Source organism: Podarcis vaucheri (genome assembly GCF_965113315.1).
Source record: "Podarcis vaucheri genome assembly, chromosome: Z".
NCBI classification, from domain to species: Eukaryota; Metazoa; Chordata; class Lepidosauria; order Squamata; family Lacertidae; genus Podarcis; species Podarcis vaucheri.
Window position 1 is genome coordinate 48,975,523 of NC_138758.1, and position 20,097 is coordinate 48,995,619.

At 45.8% G+C, this 20,097-nt stretch overlaps 1 protein-coding gene across 2 annotated transcripts in view; it reads right to left on the minus strand.

Annotated features, from left to right (window-relative positions):
- Positions 1 to 337: 337 nt before the first annotated feature.
- SLC27A4 (solute carrier family 27 member 4) overlaps positions 338 to 20,097 on the minus strand; it is a 44,607-nt gene continuing 24,847 nt past the window's right edge. For both annotated transcript variants that reach the window (XM_082208909.1, XM_082208910.1), the window contains exons 11-14: positions 19,267 to 19,404; positions 16,205 to 16,369; positions 14,209 to 14,355; positions 338 to 10,328 (exon numbers count right to left, since the gene is read on the minus strand). In XM_082208909.1, the coding sequence (XP_082065035.1) occupies positions 10,171 to 10,328; positions 14,209 to 14,355; positions 16,205 to 16,369; positions 19,267 to 19,404 (608 nt within the window). In that variant the 3' untranslated portion in view covers positions 338 to 10,170. The remainder of the gene's footprint in view (positions 10,329 to 14,208; positions 14,356 to 16,204; positions 16,370 to 19,266; positions 19,405 to 20,097) is intronic.

Sequence of the window (20,097 nt, forward strand, 5' to 3'; positions counted from 1 at the left end):
TCTTCGTATTATTAATATGTGTCTCTGTGTATGTGTGTATACACCCACCCACACTCCAGTTCTGTGAATTTTAGCAGGGTTTTATCTATATTTTATTATGCACACCACTTAGAGAGCTCTTTGATTAAGTAATTTATAAATATGTTTAATAAGTGGTTTGTTTGGTTTTATGCGATCTTATGAATTGCTTTGCACGTGGCCTTGGAAGGGGTAAATGCTGGAAGCCAAGGCAAACATATTTCACATTGAATAAAATACCACCTGTAAAGTTGGGATCTAGCTGAAGGGCAAATCATCCCCTACCCATAGCAAAAGAAAACAACTAAACAATGGCAAGTAAATTTGAAATCCTCTTTTATTAGACATGAAGATTCCATTTTCTTCCCTAGTTCCACTGCAGGAATCACAAGCCATGGTGCCTCGAGATAGCAGAAGATGTTGTGTGATGATCATGAGCAAGCATCAGAGGTAAAACACAATTTTCCCTACTTTACAAATCAGGGAAAAAACACACACACATATGGTAGGTAAAGTACCCCCTTTCTTCTCCACGGCCTCCCAAAACAGACACACAGAGACATTGAGACCTCTTGCTGCACCATGTTCCCTGAGTAAATGTTGAAACAGCATTGATTTAAAAAAAAACCACCCCCAAAAAACAATAAAAGCAAATACACAACCCCACAAAGAAAACAATGGATTTATTTTAAAATATGCAAACTGGCATTAGGAGGACCTCTTCCTGCAACCACAAATGAGATGCCCAAGTTGAGATTCAGGTTTAGGATAACAGAATCATAGAGTTGGAAGGGACCCCAACGGTCATCTAGTCCAACCCGCTGCAAAGCAGAAATCTCAACTCAAGCATCCCTTTCAAATGGCCACCCAGCCTCTGCTTAAAACCCTCCAAGGAAGAAAAGTCAACCACCTCCCAAAGGAGCGTGCTCCGCTGTTGAACATGTCTGTCAGAAAGTTTTGAGGAAGGCCTGGGAAAATGGTCCTCTTGTAGGGCACCCTCCATGGCCAGGGGGCCCTGGCAGATTGACCTGGCTACATTGGCAGCGTTCTGAGAAGCACAGGACAGTTAAGTCTAGCTATCCTTTCAGTTTCCCACAATACCCCAGGAATAGCCTTTGTGCATCTGTTGTCGTCCAGATGTTGCAGGTAGGAGTTGCGGTCCCAAACATCCAGAAGGTACAACACTGGTGAAAGCTGCCCCAGAATGACACTAAGCTGGGGGCGCCAGGGTAAATCAAAAGTGGGTAGCTGAGAACTTGCCAACTGGTTATGTTCAGACAAGGGAAACAATGGGAGTCCGCACAGCAGACGTTAGCAGTGTGCCCCAGACAAATGCCCAAAGGATGTCAGCTGCTGGAATTACACACGGAGACACCTTAGGAAAGGGGGCATATTTTCAAGGAAGCTTATTAAACTGTGATTGATAGCAGGTGAGAAAATGGAAGCTGAAATTCCTAAGCTTCAGGGCGAGGCAGCCATGAACAGCCATTCTAGCTAAGCACCCACCAAGCTAAGTGAGGAGGAGGAGGGCTTCTCCTTTATTTCTTTTTTACCATCTTCAATATGGAGCACATATCTCCCTCTTCCCTGTGTATCTCCTTCCCAGGACTATCTTTTGCAGAGCTTAGTCAGTGCTGAATTGAAGGGAGTTTCCCATTGATGTGGAAAGCTTCTCACGTGGAAGGCAATTTAGAGTTGTAAACAGGAGGGGGAAATTTAATTAAAGCGTCTCCATTTCCCTACCACTGAAACAGGAGCAGCTGCAACATCAGATGATTTTACCTCCTTGTCTTGAAGACACCGGCTTAATTCAGATATCTTTCTAAATAATGGTTTGGAACCCAAACCATGGTTTGGGCTTCCAAAGATGTGGCGGGCAATCTATGGTCTAGCTTGCTTGCTTTCGCCATTCTTGGAATAGAGTCATGACTGTGGTTTGCCTATATAGACCTGTCAGGGACTAGGCAGAGGCAGAATGGTGGAGACCCCTCCCCAGCCTAACCCTTCCAGGGAAGAAGAAGAAGTTCAGAATTACAACAGGGGTTTGAGGGAGATCACAGCTCAGAGGCAGATGAGAGGGAAAGTGGGGGAATAATGGGAGAGGAGGAAGGAGGACAACAACAGCTGATGGACACAGTGTCTTTAGAAAGCATTCCAGACCCCTCTTCTCCCAGAACCCAGCGAGCCTTGAAAGTAGTTGAGCAAAGGACTCAGAAGCAAAGGGCCCTCAGTGCCACCCGTAGGGAAGAGTCACTTGGAAAAAATGCAATTATTCCAAGAGACTGTGTTCCAAGCCTCTCTCTGTAAATACTGAATAAAAAGCAGGTGGTAAGGACTTTTCCTGTCTTATCCATTACTGGCAACCTGCCGTGAGGTTGGCTCCTCTGCCCCCTAACAAGACCTCACACAACTATCACATGGTTAAGTGCTGAAGACCTTGGGAGGATTCCACCCCCCCCCTACTGCCTAAGCAGAACAATGGATGGCTTCTAAAAAGAGTTAATGAAGTTTTCAACTCATAAAAAGAAAGTCCACAGCTCTTCAGTGCCAATGGCGTAGCGTGCCCCCCCAAAAAAAAATTCTGAAGGGGCACAACCAGGTGCCCCCAGCCGCCAGATTCTTTGGGGTTTCCACCCACCCTGGCAAAGGAAGCAGAGCCTTCCTCAAGCTCCCAAGGGCATGGACCTAGAGTACAGAAACATAGAGACATAGGAAAACATAGAAATACAACGTACGGAAAGGTATAGAGTCCAGACAAAAAGCAGCAGAATATGCCAAAGCTTTGGCAGGCGCTGACCTGACTCAGGGTACTTTGTTGATATTGCAGTTTGACTCAGGATTGGGTAAAACCACCGGCTCACCTTTTTATTTGGTCCCAGCAGAGCACGGTTGCACACCTCTACTGTTTACACACATGCACACAAGCAGAATTCAGAGCATAGGATGCTGCTTCATTCATGGTCAAGTTATGTGTTCTCTTATTCCTGGAGGATCTATGTCACTAGCAGCAGCTCTCCAGGGTGCAAGGCAGAAATGCTTCCAGATCCTTTCAACTGGAAGCATCTAGGATCCAACATTCTGCCTGAAAAGTGTGTGCTCTAAACAGCTGCCCCTCTGTAAACAGTCAGTCCATCCACAAATTCTCCACGTGTTCATGTGCACAACTGCACACACACACGAAATACTGTTTGTTTGTGGATCAACCTGAAGGGAGCAGCTTAATCAAGGAAGCAGCAAGAAGGCACAGCAGCCTGACTCTGGACTGGGGATCCTGCAGCCCTCCAGATGTTGCTGGACTCCAACTCTCATCATCATTGGCCATTAGTCACTCTGGCTGGGGCTGATGGGAGCTGCCATTAACTCTTGCACCATTTGTTCCAGAATCGGCTCTACTATGAGGCAATGTATTTATTTAGACTTTTTGGTACTGCCTAATCAACTGTGTTCTTTGGGCAGTTCCAGAAGCAGCCACCTCAGGCATCAGGATTTGGGTGTCCAATGGTAGGGCCGGCCAAGCTGGATACTAAACTTGCTGTTGTGCCTTCTTTAAAATATAGAGAAGTTGATATCAGGTACTGGAATGGGCCCAGTGCTATCTGGATCACAACACGTGGAGAGGGTGTATTCTTTCCTCCTGCACCAGAGTACAAGCAACCCCCGCCCAGTCAAACACAATTCACAATTGCTGTTAAATCCAGAGAAAGAGAGAAGCTCCCATTGGGACCAACTGACTGAGGTTCACCAAAGAGCATGGCAGACCCTGTGCCCCATGATAATTAGTAAAAAGACCCATTTTAATTGTCTGTACTTCCACCACCAAAATGTCCCAAGCTGAAGCCCATTCAGTAGCTGGGGCAAGAAGAACCTTCACAGCACTCTTGTGGATGCTTCGTTTCCTCATGGTGCATTTTGGCTACTTGCACCATATGATTGCAAAGGAAGCTTCAGTTAACCAGAACTCTAGAGGCATGGGGAGAATATCCTTATGTAGTCCTGTTCTAAGAAACAGAGATGGTAAGCATCAGGAGCCTGCCAGACACAACTCCTATCACCCCTAAGTATTGGCCATGCTGGTTGCAGCAGGTGGGAGTTGGGAAGACCAACGTCTGGAGAACCGCAAATGTTCTCCATGCCTACTTCAAAAATGTGTATGACCCATTCATGCAAGACTTGCCCGTAACTAACTCTGTCTTCAGGAATGCAGCCTGGATTTCAATGTCACCAGCACAGAACTCTTGGGTCTTCCTCCCTGCACCAGAGTCATATGCGCTACAACAGCCTTTCCCCCACCCAACACTCTACCACTTCCATCACCGTTGGCCATTGGGTCATGGTGGCCGGGGCTGATAGGAACTGGATTCCAAAATGTCCAGAGGACACCAGGTCAGGGGAGGCTGCAATAAAGAGGAATGCAAGCAGACCTCTCGGGCTGCATCATCTGGTATTCGGGGCTACAGTTAAGACACAAGGTTGGCTAGGAAAAGCTTGTTCTTTGCTGCCTTCAATGGTCCACCTGATTGAGCACATTAAAAACACAGCACATTGGGGCGGAGGGGAGGGGAAAAGCAACATGTGCATGAAGTCCGCCCAATGAATCATGCACAGCGGTTTTAAAAGAAGCCCCCAACCATCCCAACTCAAAGTGGTGGGAGCTGCTTCTCAAAGTGGAATGAATACAACTGCCTCTTAGCTTGCCCTCTTTGTGGCAGTTACATGGATTGGGCTAAGAGTGGGAAAGTGAGTAAGCAGTAGGTCCCTGGGAAGGTGAAATGCCCATTGTGGGAATCTTGCCCATACTGTGCAACCCCCCCCCCCAAAAAAAAAACCTCCTAGAGCCACAGGACTCATTATGTAGGTGCTTTTTATTTTGGACCACCACCTAACTGCACTCAGGTGTCTGTGGTCAGTAGTGGGGATGGAGCAGAGTCATCAGGTGTCCTGAGTCTTAAACTATGAAGGGGTGCAGCTTGGGGAGCAAGGGCAGAGCAAGTGCCTGACTGGTGGGGTGGGAGGAGCAGAGTGAAGAGAAAAGCTCTCAGGCACACAGGAAGTAGTTGCCTCTTCTTCTTTTTCTCTGGCAATCACTCATACCTGAGTAAGATTGTCTTCCATAAACACGGTTTTAACAATGAGTCCGTAAGTGACTATGGAGGCCAATTCTGGATCTACATGTCCTTCCACAGTGGGAACATTGGCTCCCGGGCAAGAGCTCATCACGGTGTGGATTTGCCAGGCGTGCCTTCCTCTTTGCACATTTCTCCCTTGCGTCCTGAGTGTCTTCAAAGCCCATGACAACTTTGGTAAAGACTGTTGTGCACCTGGAGCACTCGCAGGCAAGTGTTTTCCAATTTTTAGTGTTTATACTACATTTTTTTAGATTTGCCTTGAGAAAGTCTTTAAACCTCTTTTGTTGACCACCAGCATTACGCTTTCCATTTTTATGCTCGGAATAGAGTAGTTGCTTTGGAAGAAGATAATCAGGCATCCGCACAACATGACCAGTCCAACGAAGTTGATGTTGAAGAATCATTGCTTCAACACTGGTGATCTTTGCTTCTTCCAGTACATTGGTATTAGTTTGCCTGTCTTCCCAAGTGATGTGTAAAATTTTTTGGAGACACTGTTGATGGAATCTTTCGAGGAGTTAGAGATGGAGTTTATGTGGTCTATGTTTCACAAGCATACAGTAAGGTTGGTAGTACAATATCTTTGTAAACAAGCCTTTTGGTTTCCCTGCAACTGTCATGGTCCTCAAACACTCTGCACTTCAATCGGGAGAAAGCCACACACACAGAGCTCAGGCGATGCTGGATTTCGGCATCAGTGTTGGCCCTTGTGGGAAGATAACTACCCAGGTAGGAGAAGTGATTGACATTTTCCAGCATTACACCATTGAGTTGGTTTTGTGGCACTGCAGAGGGGTTGTTTTGTACTTGTTGGTGCAGCACTTTGGTTTTTTGAATGTTGGGTGATCGGCCAAGCTTTTTATAAGCTTCTGCGAAGACATTTAGAATGGTTTGGAGGTCATCCTCTGAACGTGTGCACACTACGTTGTCATCAGCATACCAAAGCTCTATGACAGAAGTTGTGGTAACCTTACTCTTTGCTCTTCTGCCCTCCTCGTCTTGATTTTTTTATTTCACCCATGTGAAGACCCTATAAAGGAGGCTAAAACCCTGAAATCGCAGGTCAAGCTCTGACACCAGGGGAGATCCAGAAGGCAGGCCTATGATTTGCTTCCCAATCCAAATCAATACATGTGAATGTACACACACACAGAGAGAGAGAGAGAGAGAGAGAGAGAGACAGAAACAGAGACAGAGACAGAGACAGAGAGATACAGAGGAATCTAGAGGCACGAAAGAGCCCTCAAAGCAACTGCAGCGAAGTCTCATGAGCACAAAGCAAAGAAGGGCAACATCATTACTGGAGCCCCCAAATATCTTCAGCTGGTGCAGTTACACTGCTTTTGAATCACCTAAAGTTCTTCTGACATAGGTGCTCGCTAGTCCAGTAATTCAAGCACTGCCCCTCTATGCTTGATTGTTCCTATTTTGGAGGACCTGCAGACAAGGTTTAGTCTGCCTCAATAACCACCAGTGCTTCCTAGGCTGTTGCTATTCTTAAGGGGGAGCCAAACACATGCCGCCAAATTCAGGCGGCAAATTAAAATTTCATTCATGCCCTTGCGCAACAAATCTGCTGTCCGGTCCTAACCCCCTGCCCTAACTTTTGCAATAAGGAAACTGAAGGGGAAATGTACTGAAAAGAAGTGCAGCCCAAGCCTATCGGGAAAAGTCGCTCTCATTTTTGTGCAGTGCAGATTTTCTGTAAACAGATCAGAATGAGTGCTGAATGAGCAGGTCACCTGGCTGGAAGTGACGCTGGTGTCTCAAGAGAAACTGGATTTCTGCCCTTATGGAGAAACCATGGAGTTCAAAGCGAACTGTTCCAACTTCAACCTGCTAAACATTATTTTGGGGAAGAGGGTGCATCTTACAATATGTCAGTGCTAGTGAAAGCAGTCCTGCTGAAATTCATGGGCATGACTAACTCAGGTTCATTAATTTCCATCGGACTACTCCGAGTAGAACCCACTTGGATACCACCCTGGGCTGATGGCACTGGGAACACAAGAAGCTGCCTTATACAGAGTCGGACAATTAGTCCATCTAGCTCAGTATTGGTGACACTGACTGGCAGTGGCCCTCTGGGTTTTCGGACAGAAATCTCTCCCAGCTCTACCTGGCAGTGGCCGGGGTTGCATGCCTTCTGCATGCCTTTGGTTGCAGCCCTCCCCTTTCTGATTTACGACTCCCAAGACAATTACCCTACTCACAAACAACAGAGGTGTTTTTTCTACCTAAAATATTTCTGGGCAAGGACTTTGGCATTAAAACTGGCAAATGGCTAGCTGAAGTCCCAAAAGCAGCCTGCAGCAAGAGAGCAAACGGCCCCTGACTTCCTCTGAGTGGGGCCAGGGGTCCTGTGGCAACGCAGCTCCCATCAGCATAGCCAAGGGATGAAGGGAACCGAAGCTGGAAGACACCAGACAGGCCACAGGCTCCCCACCCCCTGCCTCGGAGGTTGCTGAAACGAAGCTGAGCAGACGCCTTATGCCTTGCAAGATAGCACTAGATCCAAGAACTCCCGGGTTGCTACAAACTCTGAGATTATTCTCCCATCCTTCTACATTTAGGTCATTTTAGACTGGAGGAACTTACTTCAAAATATGGTAAGCCAGCCCTGCTGAGGGGGTCCTTCGATCCCTTCCCCAGAGTCCTGCCTGGATGGCCATAGCTGTTGACCTTCCCTTTTTGTGTGGGAAATTCCCTTATTCCAGCGCCGTTTCCCGCTGCTATTCCGGATGGTTTGATATCCCGTAGACTGTCCCTGGGACAGGTGAGGCTGCTGGTCCCTTATTTTCAAATCTGAAAGTTGACAGCTATGCGGGATGGCACCAATGCAGACCCTTGTGCAAAGTACTAGGAGATAAGGAGCTGTCTTGTGTGAAGTCAAAGCATTGCTCCATCCAAGTCCAGTGTGGCCAGCAAACTCCTCCACGGTCTCAGGCAGAGATTCTCCCCAGCCCTGCCAGAGACTGAAGCAGCAACCTTTGTCTCTATATGCAACAGCACATGCTCTACAGCTGGGCTGTGGCCTCTCCCAAACAGGTGTGCAGTAACTCACAGCACGTGTGCAAACATTGCACATAGCAGAAGAATTGAAGCACTCATCAATCGTTTGGACTGACACTTCCGGTAGGCGCTAGTGAGATGAGGCCGGGCTTCCTTTTCCCCAGCAAGGGTCCTGCCATTCAGTTCTATGGCTAAGTAGAGAGACAGAATCACAGCATGAATGGGATCACCTGGCTCACACCCAAAAAGGCCTTCATCTCAGGCGAGGCTCCACCCTGGTGACGCAAGGAATTAAATGGAACCTGCGGTGCCCCTGAGCCTTCGGACTGCCTTGGGCAGCTGGCACCAGGCCCCCTTGTCCCCATGCCTATAAAATGAACAACCCACAAGTGCCGTGCGCCTGCTCCTCTGGAACAGGGATGCATTCATGGGGTCTTATTTGCGCATGCACCCTAGTGCCACCCTGACAGTACACTGTGCATTGACAGTGGTGGGTTTGAGGAAGCCAAGCAACCAACATGCCCCTGTATCTTTGTTCGTGAAAATCACTTAAGAGCAATTTGAAGCGCAAGCACGCGCGCACACACACACACCTTTCTGAAAATGCAGGAAGTGGAAAGGCCACCTAGCAAAACTTAAGAAAGAGGTGGGATTCACACTGAGACACAACTGCTGAGCCATCAGATGAAGGAACTGACCAAAGGAGAATTGTTGCCTCTGACCCTTTTAAAGCTCCCCTATAGGAGAAGCGGAATGAAGACGTCTGTGTTCATACATGAGACACAGAATGAGATGCTGTTGGCCAGACTACTGTACCAAAAAAAAAAGGGGGGGGAGAATGAAAAGCCAACCAGCTTGCACTGTGGGCAGAATTGTAAGCTTGCCGTTAAGCCTTTCCTGTTTCTTTAAAAACAAAATGGAACTTGCAATAAATTGCAAAAAAATAACATGAAAACCCGCACATACAAATAAACATCCATTTGTGAAAGTAAAACCAAACCAAACACACCACCCATATCCCTGGAATAAGTTGAGTCACCGTGCCCTTCCTGCCCACTCCGCAAACTAGGGACAGTGCAGTCGAGAGAGACAATCTCTCCTCATAAAAAGTTATAATCACAACCATGGCAAGGGAGAAGGATCAAAGGTGGACCCCCAGAGAAACGAAGCACAATGGCACCACCCAGAGGCGTAATGAAGCAGTGCAGCCCTTGTGGGTCCTATGGGGAAACACAGAAAAAAAGGGGCAAAGGGAGATCAGGGCCTCGTCCGCACTACAGATTTAAAACAGTACCGTTCCACTTTTAACTGTCGTGGGTTCCCCTCCCATGAATCCTGGGAGCTGTAGTTTGCTAAGGGTCCCAGAATTTGTTAGGAGGCCCACCCCCTCACAGAGCTATAATTCCCGGAGTTCTCTGTGAACAGGGACTTCAGCTCTGGCAAGGGAACAGGCGGCCTTTTGACAACTCTCAGCACCTTAAGCAAACTTTAGTTCCTATAATTCTTTGTGGGGGGTGGGAACCATGGCTGTTCAAAATGGTGTGGTATTGTTTTAAATATGAGAGGTGGATGGGGCCTGGGGAACTGGAGGGCAGAGCCTTTGAAACTGACACACTGACCTAGCATGCTCAACCCAGAGGAACAGGAAACAGCACGGCCACTGTTCCAACCAAGTAGAAAATAAAGCCATAGTGCTTCTATGCTTTGGTATGCATCAACCTGCCCCCCCCCGCCCCCAGCTGTCCCCCTGCAAACCATATGGCAAGCTTCCCTCACGATGGGAGTTATAGTCCAAAACTCCTAGAGGGCACCAGGTCGGGGGAGGCTGCCATTGGCCGTCGTCTTCTACAAAAACAGGTCAAATCATAAACGAAACCAAAAAAACAACTTGCTGTGCCTCCCCCCCCCCCGCCATTTTGTTAAATCTCTAACCATCACTGGCTTTTCCTTTCCTATGCAAACTCCAGTCCCACCACCCTACCCTAGACAGAGGGGCAGAAGATCAGGGGCTGTTTCACAGCTTCATTTGTCCTGACTGGATTCTCTTGAAGATGTCCTCGTTCAACGGGAGGTAGCGGCACTGCCGGGGCTCCAGGAAATAAAGCTTGTCCTTCACCACATTGGGATCATATCCCTCCTTACGCAGGTCCATTTTCTGGAACTTGAAGGTACCTGCGAGCAGAGAAGATGAAGGGAGGCAGGAAGAAGAAGAAGAAGAAAAAGAAAAAGCGGTTAAGGGATGTTGTCCTTGTGTTTTCTCCTCAGTTCTTCATTGTAAAGGGAAAGCGGAAAGTACGGTAATGAAATGTATGCCTAGGGGCACAGGAAGGAAACTGCCTTTTACTGAGCACCCCCTCAGCATTGTCCACACTGATTCATAGTGGCTTTCTGGGGCTTCTGGCAGGGATGCAAATGTTCTGCCAATGAGCCAGGAGCAGTACACTTGCTGCCATGCTATATGTTCACCAATTACAGAGCATTTTGGTGGTCCCAGGTCGCAAGGTGGTTAGATTGGTCTCAACTAGGGCCAGGGCGTTTTCAGTACTGGCCCCGACTTGGTGGAACGCTCTGTCACAAGAGACTAGGGCCCTGCAGGACTTGACATCTTTCCACAGGGCCTGCAAGAAAGAGCTGTTCCGCCTGGCCTTTGGTTTGGACTCGGTCTGACCCTTATGTTTCCTTCCCCTTACGGTTTTGATCCATCGTCTACTTTTAAAATGAGGCTGCATTTTAAAATGCATTTTAACCTGTATTTTAAATTAGTCCCCCCCCCATTATGTTTTTATTGTAATTTTACTGGTGTTAGCCGCCCTATGCCCGACTCTGGCCAGGGAGGGAGGGGTATAAATTTTATTATTATTATTATTATTATTATTATTATTATTATTATTATTATTATTATCTGACATCAGGACCAGCCCTACTGAGACAGCTACCTCTAGCAGCAGGTGATGGGTGTAGGTGTGTGGAGAACAGGTGTGAAGTTTTGGAGGACATTCTGTGCCCCTCCCGACTGGTGCTTTTGGGGGGCGACCTGGGGTTACAGATGATTCAGGTTACAGACTCTACTAACCCAGAAATAGTACCTCGGGTTAAAAACTTTGCTTCAGGATGAGAACAGAAATCATGCGGCGACGGCGGGAGGCCCCATTAGCTAAAGTGGTACCTCAGATTTCCGGGTTAGCGCAAACGGCTAATGGCGGATTCCCTCCGAGCTCCGGAGGGAATCGGCTTCGCAGGATCAGGGTCTTACCGCTGCGGCGACGCGGGGACCCCTAAAAATCACAGGCAGAGGAGCCTGTGAACCTGGTGACTCGGCGGGCACCATTTGCGCCCCCCGACCTGCGAAAGAGCCTTTTTAAAGGCTCCGGAATGGGGGACGGGATGAGCGGCGCGGTGCTGTGAGTCGACTGCTTCTCCTGCGGAGTGAAGCCGCGCTGCCATGGCTGGAGAGTGCTGACTTTTTCCTGTGAATTGGGCTCTAAAACTACAACCCGTGAGTAGAATGGAACTGGATTCGGAAAAAAATTACTTTGAATTAGGCACGATCGGGGAAGACGTAAGCAGGAAGTCCGTCTCCCCGTCCTGTAAACAATCTGAAGCAAGGACCTACTAACTAAGGTCGAGAGAAATTTTTTCTCATTTATTGGGTTAAAGTTATTAATTTCACGACTTGGCATGATAAGAACTTTACCAGAGGATAAGAGCTAATTTTGGGAGCTGAAGTTTCACCCCCCCCCCCGGACCCGGGAGTGATCTGCGAGAAAGCCTGGTGAAAAGGTATTGAAGATTTTGACAGCTGTCAAATTAACTGTCAAAACGGGAAAAGAGAACTTTGTTTCTGCTGTTTCTGCTGGCTGTATTTGCTACAATTTGATTATATCTTGTGGAAAATAAGGAGAACTGATACAAATTAATTTGACTTTTGGATTTGAACTGGAAGGAATACTAAGTAACCAAAAATCCCTCTAGAGGTGTTTTTGGGACATTACAAGGATGGCTGAAGGAGGAAGAATTCAAGCTGAACTGGATAAAATTTTTGTTCTCTTGGGAAAGATACAAGGCCAAATCGATGTTTTGGCTACAAAGGCTGAAACTCTGGACTTAACAGTAAACAAACTTATTGAATTCGATAAGGATCTGACACAGGAAGCCTACGCAGCTGGTAAAGAAGAGAAACCGGAGAGCTTAGAGAATGTGGAGAAAGAGATACACACTGACTCCGAGGATAAGGAAGGAGGAGTTGTAATGCTACAGAAGACAGAGGAGGGCCAGAGGCCTGACAAGATGGCTATAAAGGGAAATAAGAACTTGATGGTGAAAACTTGGTTTAATCTGGAGACTGAAAGATGGAGGGATCTCCTTATGAGGAGATGTGAAGAAAAGGAAAAAGGGGGGGATGGAGTTTGGGAATCCAAAGGCTATACAATTATAACTTGTTTTTGTTTTTACTTTGTCTTGTTTTTTGTATGAAAAGTGGGGAAATCGTGGAAAGGAAATTAGGTCGACTTTAGAATAAGGTGTTAAGAATAAGAAAGAAAGATATAATTAATAATTAAGACATATGTATTGATGTATAAATATTGTTGTTTATAAGGTAAGATTGGTAAGAACTTGTTGAGCCGACATTGAACTAGAATACAAGAGGGGGAGGTATGGGGAAGTCAGGGAAATAAGTTATAGAAAATAAGGATTGTGATGAAAATTGGTGTGTGTTTTGTAGTGTCTGTTTTTTTATTTTTTTCCCTTCCATGTCTGTCTTTTTGTCTTTATGTATATTTTAAAATTTTCAATAAATATCTTTTAAAAAATAATAATAAAGTGGGACCTCAGGTTAAGAACAGTTTCAGGTTAAGAACGGACCTCCAGAACGAATTAAATTCTTAACCCGAGGTACCACTGTACTAGTGTATTATTAGTGGTGGATTTATACCAGACTGTCCACATATCCTTTCGCTTTATTAGTTGTTCTGTGATGCAATAGAGAAAAACTGATTTTGAGGATGGATAAGATATTGTTAGAATGGGACACCAACGATGAAAGGGTTAAATCTGCCATGATCCATTGGGCTGAGGATATGGGGCATAGTATAGAATCAGAACCATAGGGAAAGTTGTGGAAATCTGGGCTGAAAACCACAGCGTGTTACACTTTGAGGGAAAAGTTTATGAAAATGATACACAGGTGGTATCTGATACCAAGTAAGTTGGCAAAGATGTATAAATTTGCACCAAACATCTGTTGTAAATATAAAGAAGCAGAATGTTCATTTTATCACATGTGGTGGATGGGTAAAATGGCTAAAGACTTTTGGGAGATGATCTATAATGAGATAAAAAAGATATTTAAGGTAACTCTCCCCAAAAGACCAGAAGCCTTTTTATTAGGGATAATGGGAATAGGTGTCCCCCCAAAAACAGGTAAATCTATTTCTTTATGCAACAACAGCCACGTAAATATTATATACACAAAAATGCCATGAAGATAGAGTATCTTACTAAAGAAGAATGGCAGTTGAAATGGACAGAATATGTAGAATTGGCTAGTTTGACTTGTAAAATTAGACATAAAAAAGAGACTGACTTTAACAAGGATTGGAACATGTTTATAGATTATTGTAAACAAGACGCAAATAGGATTTGACTGAGAACAGCAGTGGAAAGGATGCTGGAGGTTTTCTTTGCAGAAGCAAAGGCATGGAAAAACTATATAATATGGAGCAGATGGAGGAAGCCATGGGTTGGGGAAGGGGTCTTGTGGTCGGATCCTTCTTGCAGGTTTCCCAGAGGCATTTGGGTGGCCACTGTGAGAACAGGATGCTGGACTTATTTGTTAGAAATTGTATTAAATAAATGCATTTGTGCTGAACTACATTCCAGAAAAGTATTAACAGCTCACATGTGGAGCAGACAAGAGTCTCCTTTTCTGTAGGTGCAATTGGTTTACAGACTGATTTTACACTGGTGTGGCTTCTGAAAAACATTCCAAGAAAAAATCCATGTTTCACAATCAGATTAAAGCGTCTTATGTATCTCTGTCAAGGAGACTCACTTGTCTTGTGCACTTCCGAAAGCAGACGCAGGAAAACAGGTCGGGCATAAGCAGGCAGCGCCTTCTTCATTTCCTCTGCAAAGCTCTCCAAGTCACAGGAATGGTCTGGATCCACAACTGCTGCCATCCCAGCCTTCCCTTCAGTTCCTAGAACACAAAAAACACACTCTGAGGTTTCTAGAGCTGCTCTCATAGAGATAATAGTAATAGTAGTAATAATAATAATAATAAATTATTTATACCCCGCCCATCTGGCTGGGCTTCTCCAGCCACTCTGGGCAGTTTCCAACAAAATATTAAAATACAGTAACGCATCAGACATTAAAAGATTGCTCTATAGGCCGAGGGAGCCGGCGTTTGTCAGCAGACCGCTTCCGGGTCACGTGGCCAGCATGACTAAGCCACTTCTAGCGAACCAAACCAGCGCACGGAAACGCCGTTTAGCTTCCCGCCGGAGTGATACCTATTTACCCAGTTGCACTTTGACGTGCTTTCAAACTGCTAGGTGGGCAGGAGCAGGGACCGAGCAGCGGGAGCAGGGTTAGAACCGCCAACCTTCCAATATTGGGCACTAAATGGCAGCAACTCCTTCAAAATGGTTCTTTCCACAACTGTTTGAAGATGACTCTGAACAACTACCTGCACCATCTAATTAAAGCACTATCACACCAGTTTAAACAGTCATGGCTTCTCCCAAAGAATCCTAGAAGCTATGGTTTGTTAAGAGACCCTTATTCCCCTTCACATTCCTACAGTTCCCAGAGCACCCTGGGAAGAGGGGTCAATGGTAACAGCACTCTAGAAATTCCCCACAGAGGGGAATAGGGGTTGCCTTACAACATTCAGGAGTTCCCAGGATGCTTTTTTGCAGCTATGGAGTTGGGGTGGGGACTAGTCAGGGCTTTTGCCCCGGGTGAAGCTTCCAGAGGGGGACCATTGGACCTCCCAGCCTGTGTGTGTGTGTGTGCGCGCACACACACACACACACACATACGCACGCGCGCAATGCACATTTGGGGATGCCAAGCTGGGTCTTTGACCTAGGTGAAATAAAGTTTCACCCCAGCTTTGGGGAAAGCCAAAACTCTTTAAAGTCTTATGATACTGCTGTAAATATATGGTGTGGATGTGTCCATAGTGACTTTTTAGGCCAGGGACCATAAGGGCTGAACTACAGCACCACCAGCGAAAAGGCTCCATCTCTCATAGCTGCCCATTGTGTCGCAAATGTTGATGGGATGTAGAGCAGAAGACTCAGAAGCCGATCTATAAGCCAGAGCAAATGGAGAAGAGGTGATCCCTGAGGTAGTCTGCTCATAGGCTAGGAAGGGCTTTAAAGGTTTGCACCAGCACTTCCAAATAAATTTAAAAGTAGGGACCACAGACCTCTACTTGAGCAAGGACCGCACCACCATTCCCCCTTTTCCTAAGCTGTGTTGTTCCATCATGCCAAAATATCACAGCATGAAATCTTCTAGCTGACAAGTGACTGCAGGAGTTTGATACATCCACAAATTATTTTACCACTTGCCAGGGTAAAGACATTCCCATGAAATTCATGAGGTTGAAGGCATTCCCTGAAGTATATTGGGCCCAGAATATTTGGCAGAGGGATGGAACTCTTCTGGCTCTCCAGATGTTGTTAGACTACAAATCCCATCATCCTTGACTATTGGCCATGCTGGTCAGAGATGATGAGAGCCCAACAGCATCTGGGAAGGTTGCGTGTTTCTTGTCCCTGGGTTGGAGCTGTAAAGATAAACAAAACACCACATTGAATAACTGGGCCTGGAAACAAACAGGACTGTGATCCTCACAGCTCCAAGACCAGTGTGTGGAGTTTTTACTCGGTGCTATTTTAAACAGTTCGGAGTCAGAAACTCTTGCTGATCTACCTCAAACAGTCCAGTGAACTACCAGTAATCAACTTTCCGCCCTGCAGGAAAAGAGAAGGGCAACATTGGAGGAGAACCCAGAAACGCTTGCCACCCATTACCTGGAACTTCCACCCCGTAAACCACGACATCTGTCATGTTTAGGATGCGACTGAGCATCCCCTCCACCTCCGTCGTGGAGACGTTCTCGCCCTTCCAGCGGAAAGTGTCTCCTGTGCGGTCTCGGAAGAACATGTAGCCCAACTCGTCCATGATCAGAACATCACCTAAAGGGAGCCATTGCGGGGTGGGGTTTGGGAGAGAGAGAAAGAACTCACAGTAAGATGAAAGTGTGGTCCTTCGCCACCTACACCTTTATCACTACAGCACCCAGCAGTTATTATTTGGTTGTTGTAAGTCGCTTTGCAACTAGCGAAGAAGAAGAAGAAGAAGAAGAAGAAGAAGAAGAAGAAGAAGAAGAAGAAGAAGAAGAAATAATTGTTTATATCCTGGCTTTTCCCCAGTCCAGGACTCAAGGCACGCTTACACAGATAAAACAGATCAAGCTAAAAACATAGAAAAGAGAATAGTTAAAATGTAACTAGACCCTAATGGGAATAAAATTGTATAAAAAGATGCCTTAAAAACACAGACAATAAAAGAATATGGAAAAATTGGATTTTTAATAGGTAAAAATTTAATGTTATAATATATTAAGATTAAAGATCAGGATAATAAGGAGGGAAAGGAATTGCTGAACTGATAAATTCAACTGGAATACAAAAAAGGGAGGTATGAGGAGGTCCGGGAAACAAGTAAATGAAATATAAGTGATGTAAAGATGGAATTATTTTTAACTGTTTTTTATTTTCTATTTTTCTTTTTTCTTTTTCATTATGTAATACTGTGAAAACTTTAATAAATATTTAAAAAACAACAACACAGACAATAGCAATAAAAACGACATAGCACCAGCCGTTTCCTCAAAAGCTGTCAGTTCCCAAAGGTCTTTTGGAATAGGAAGGTCTTCACTTGCTGGCAGAAGCACAGCAAGGAGGGAGCCAGTCTGACTTCTCTAGGGAGGGAGTTCCAGAGTCTGGGAGCAGCCACCACTGAGAAGGCCCTCTCCCTCATCCCCACCAGGCATGCCTGTGAGGGCGGAAGGACCGAGAGAAGGGCCTCTCTTGAAGATCTCAGAAACCAGGCAGGTTCGTATGGGTGAATACAGTCTTTCAGATAGCCTGGACCTAAGCCGTGTAAGGCTTTATAGGTCATAACCAGCACTTTGAATGGTGCCCGGAAACAGACCAATAGCCAATGGAACTGTTGGAACAAGGAAGTTACTTCCAGGTAATTTTTAAAAACACTCTTTCTATTTCCAATATTCAGAGGTGAGTGCTGTTGCTTATAAAACCTTAAAGACACCATCCATAAGGTATCAACAGGCTCTTGGGAACATTGAGGTGTGCAGAATAAGAAAATTGGGGGGCGGGGGGCGGCAATGAACGGATGACCCTTCTATCCCCAAAAAACAGTACATTGAGGACTGAGTGTGTCTCATGGTACATTGGTGGTGGAAACAAACAAAACCAGGACAGAGGGAGAATGGATTGGAGTAGGAGCTCTTCACACTGCAATGTTTTGTTGCAGGGCCCCTCACAAAATCCAAAAGAGCATTCTGATCTTCCATTCTTGTCCATAGAAGGCAAAAAGAAGAGTTGGCCCATGATGGCCAAACTGGGGCACTCATCCCACTTGGTGCTCACCGTATGTTTCCGTGTATAAGACGCCCTCATATATGACAACCCCTATTTTTTTTAACCCAAATTAAGAAACCAGTATTTTAAACATCAAACAGAACAACTTTGAGCTTTTTGTGGGGAGATTGCCCAAAGTTGTACATGGAAAAATACAGTATTTCTTGGGCTACAATTCCTGCTGTTCCTGACCATCCGGCCAGATTGATGGGGGCTACTGGGAGCTGCAGATTTTTTTAAAAAAATTAATCCTGCTTTCGGTTCTTTCCTCCTATTTGTCAATTGTTCTACACTTCTTTAATAATTTTTAAAAGAAATAATTTTTAAAAGAAATAAAATGTATGGAAAGCACCAAGTTGGGAAGGCTTAATGGAGTCCCCAATGGCCAACTGAACAGGAAAGTCAATGGATTAAAATGGCAATTTGGTGAAGACAAAGTCCCAATATCCTGATCCTAAGGCAGCTTCCAATGCTATTAGGGGAAATTGAAATAGAAATAATTTAAATACTTTATTGTCACTTGTACAACTTGTATACAGTGAGATCACATGAGCACCCCCCACTCAGCTCTCTTAGTCTTAATTACCCTTGTTTACTGACGCACACCCACATTTAGCAGCCTAACAGCCCACGGGTAGAAGCTGTTCTTTACCCTGTTGGTGCTTCTATATCTTCTGCCTGAGGGCAGGAGATCAAGAAAGTGCCGGCCAGGGTGTGAATCATCCCTGAGAATTTCCCTCACTCTCCTGAGGCAACGTTCTTCCGCTGTTTCATCCAGCGGATTCACAGGACAGCCCATAATATCTTGTGCTGTATTCCCCACCCTCTGTAGGCACTTCCTATCAGATGATGTCAAACCAGCATACCACACCGTGATGCAGTATGAAAGGACACTTTCTATTGTTGACCGGTAGAAGGAGATCATAAAATGTTGATTGACATCGCTCTTACGCAATACTCTGAGGAGATGGAGCCTCTGTTGGGCTTTCTTAACCACCTGGGTTGTATTGATTTTCCAAGTAAGGTCTTCACTGAGATAAACTCCTAGGAATTCAAAGGAAGAGACTCTCTCCACACAGCCCTCCCCAATGTACAGCAGGGCTAGTTCTCCTCTCTTCCTCCCAAAGTCCAACACCATCTCCTTTGCCTTGCTGATATTAAGGTGCAAGTTGTTCCCTAAGCACCATGTAGAAAAGAATGTGGCTTGGTAGCAGATCATCTGCTTTGCACGCAGAAGGTCCCAGATTCAATCCTTGGCACCTCCAGGCAGGGCTGCAAGAGACCCCTGCCTGAATCCCTGGGAAGTCACTGCCAGTAAGTGCAGGCAGGTTGGTTGGTATTAGGCAGGCAAATGGTCTTGCTACCTGGAAGAAGGCAGCTTTGCACAGAGGCAGCAGGATATATATACAGGAGAAGGAGGGCCTCACCTGTGAGATAGGCACAGTCGCCTTTGGTGAAGACATCACGGGCAACCTTCTTATTGTTGGCCTCATTGTTCAAGTAGCCATCAAAGCGCTGCAAAGGATCGCTCTGGACAATGCGCCCAACCAGTTGGCCTGGCTCTCCTGTGGGCAGAGAAGGACACCTTACATGGCCACCACATAATAGCAACGCAAGAGGAGGCAGAAGAGGCATTTGGCAGAGCAGCAATATCATGGGAAAGGGCACATGTGTTCCCTGAGTTAAAAGGAGAATTGCTCTCCACCTGGACGTATAGACCAGGAGCCTCCTGAAACTTGGCCTTCGTTTGCTCCAGTATCTTCCAGCTGCACTCCAAAGCATTGGACCGAGATGACAGGGACAAATGATTAAGCTGCAAGTGTAGGCAAAATAAACTCTCATATCCAACCTTTATGCCCCACATTTCTTCCATTCCGGATCCCATGGATCCCAGGCAGTCATCCATCCATGCACTGACCAGATCCCGGCTGGTAGTGAGCTCATGAAAAAATAGATTTTCCTTACATTTATAATAAGGACAACTAAGTGTCTTGTTTCATCTTACAGATTAACAGAAGTTTTCATGCATGAAGGATTAACATCACTTGGCAAAACACTCTGAGCACAATATCCCCATCTCATATTTTCCCTGCACAACTTCTGTCTTAACACAGCCCAGAAAATCCCACTTTTACTTTTTAACTTGATGAACTGCAATTTCCCCAGGTACAGGTTTCTTATGGCCCTACACTGATGACCCATTGCACTGCTGTTCAGTGGATTTTGGGGGTGGCTATGACTTATGCCAGGGGTCAGCA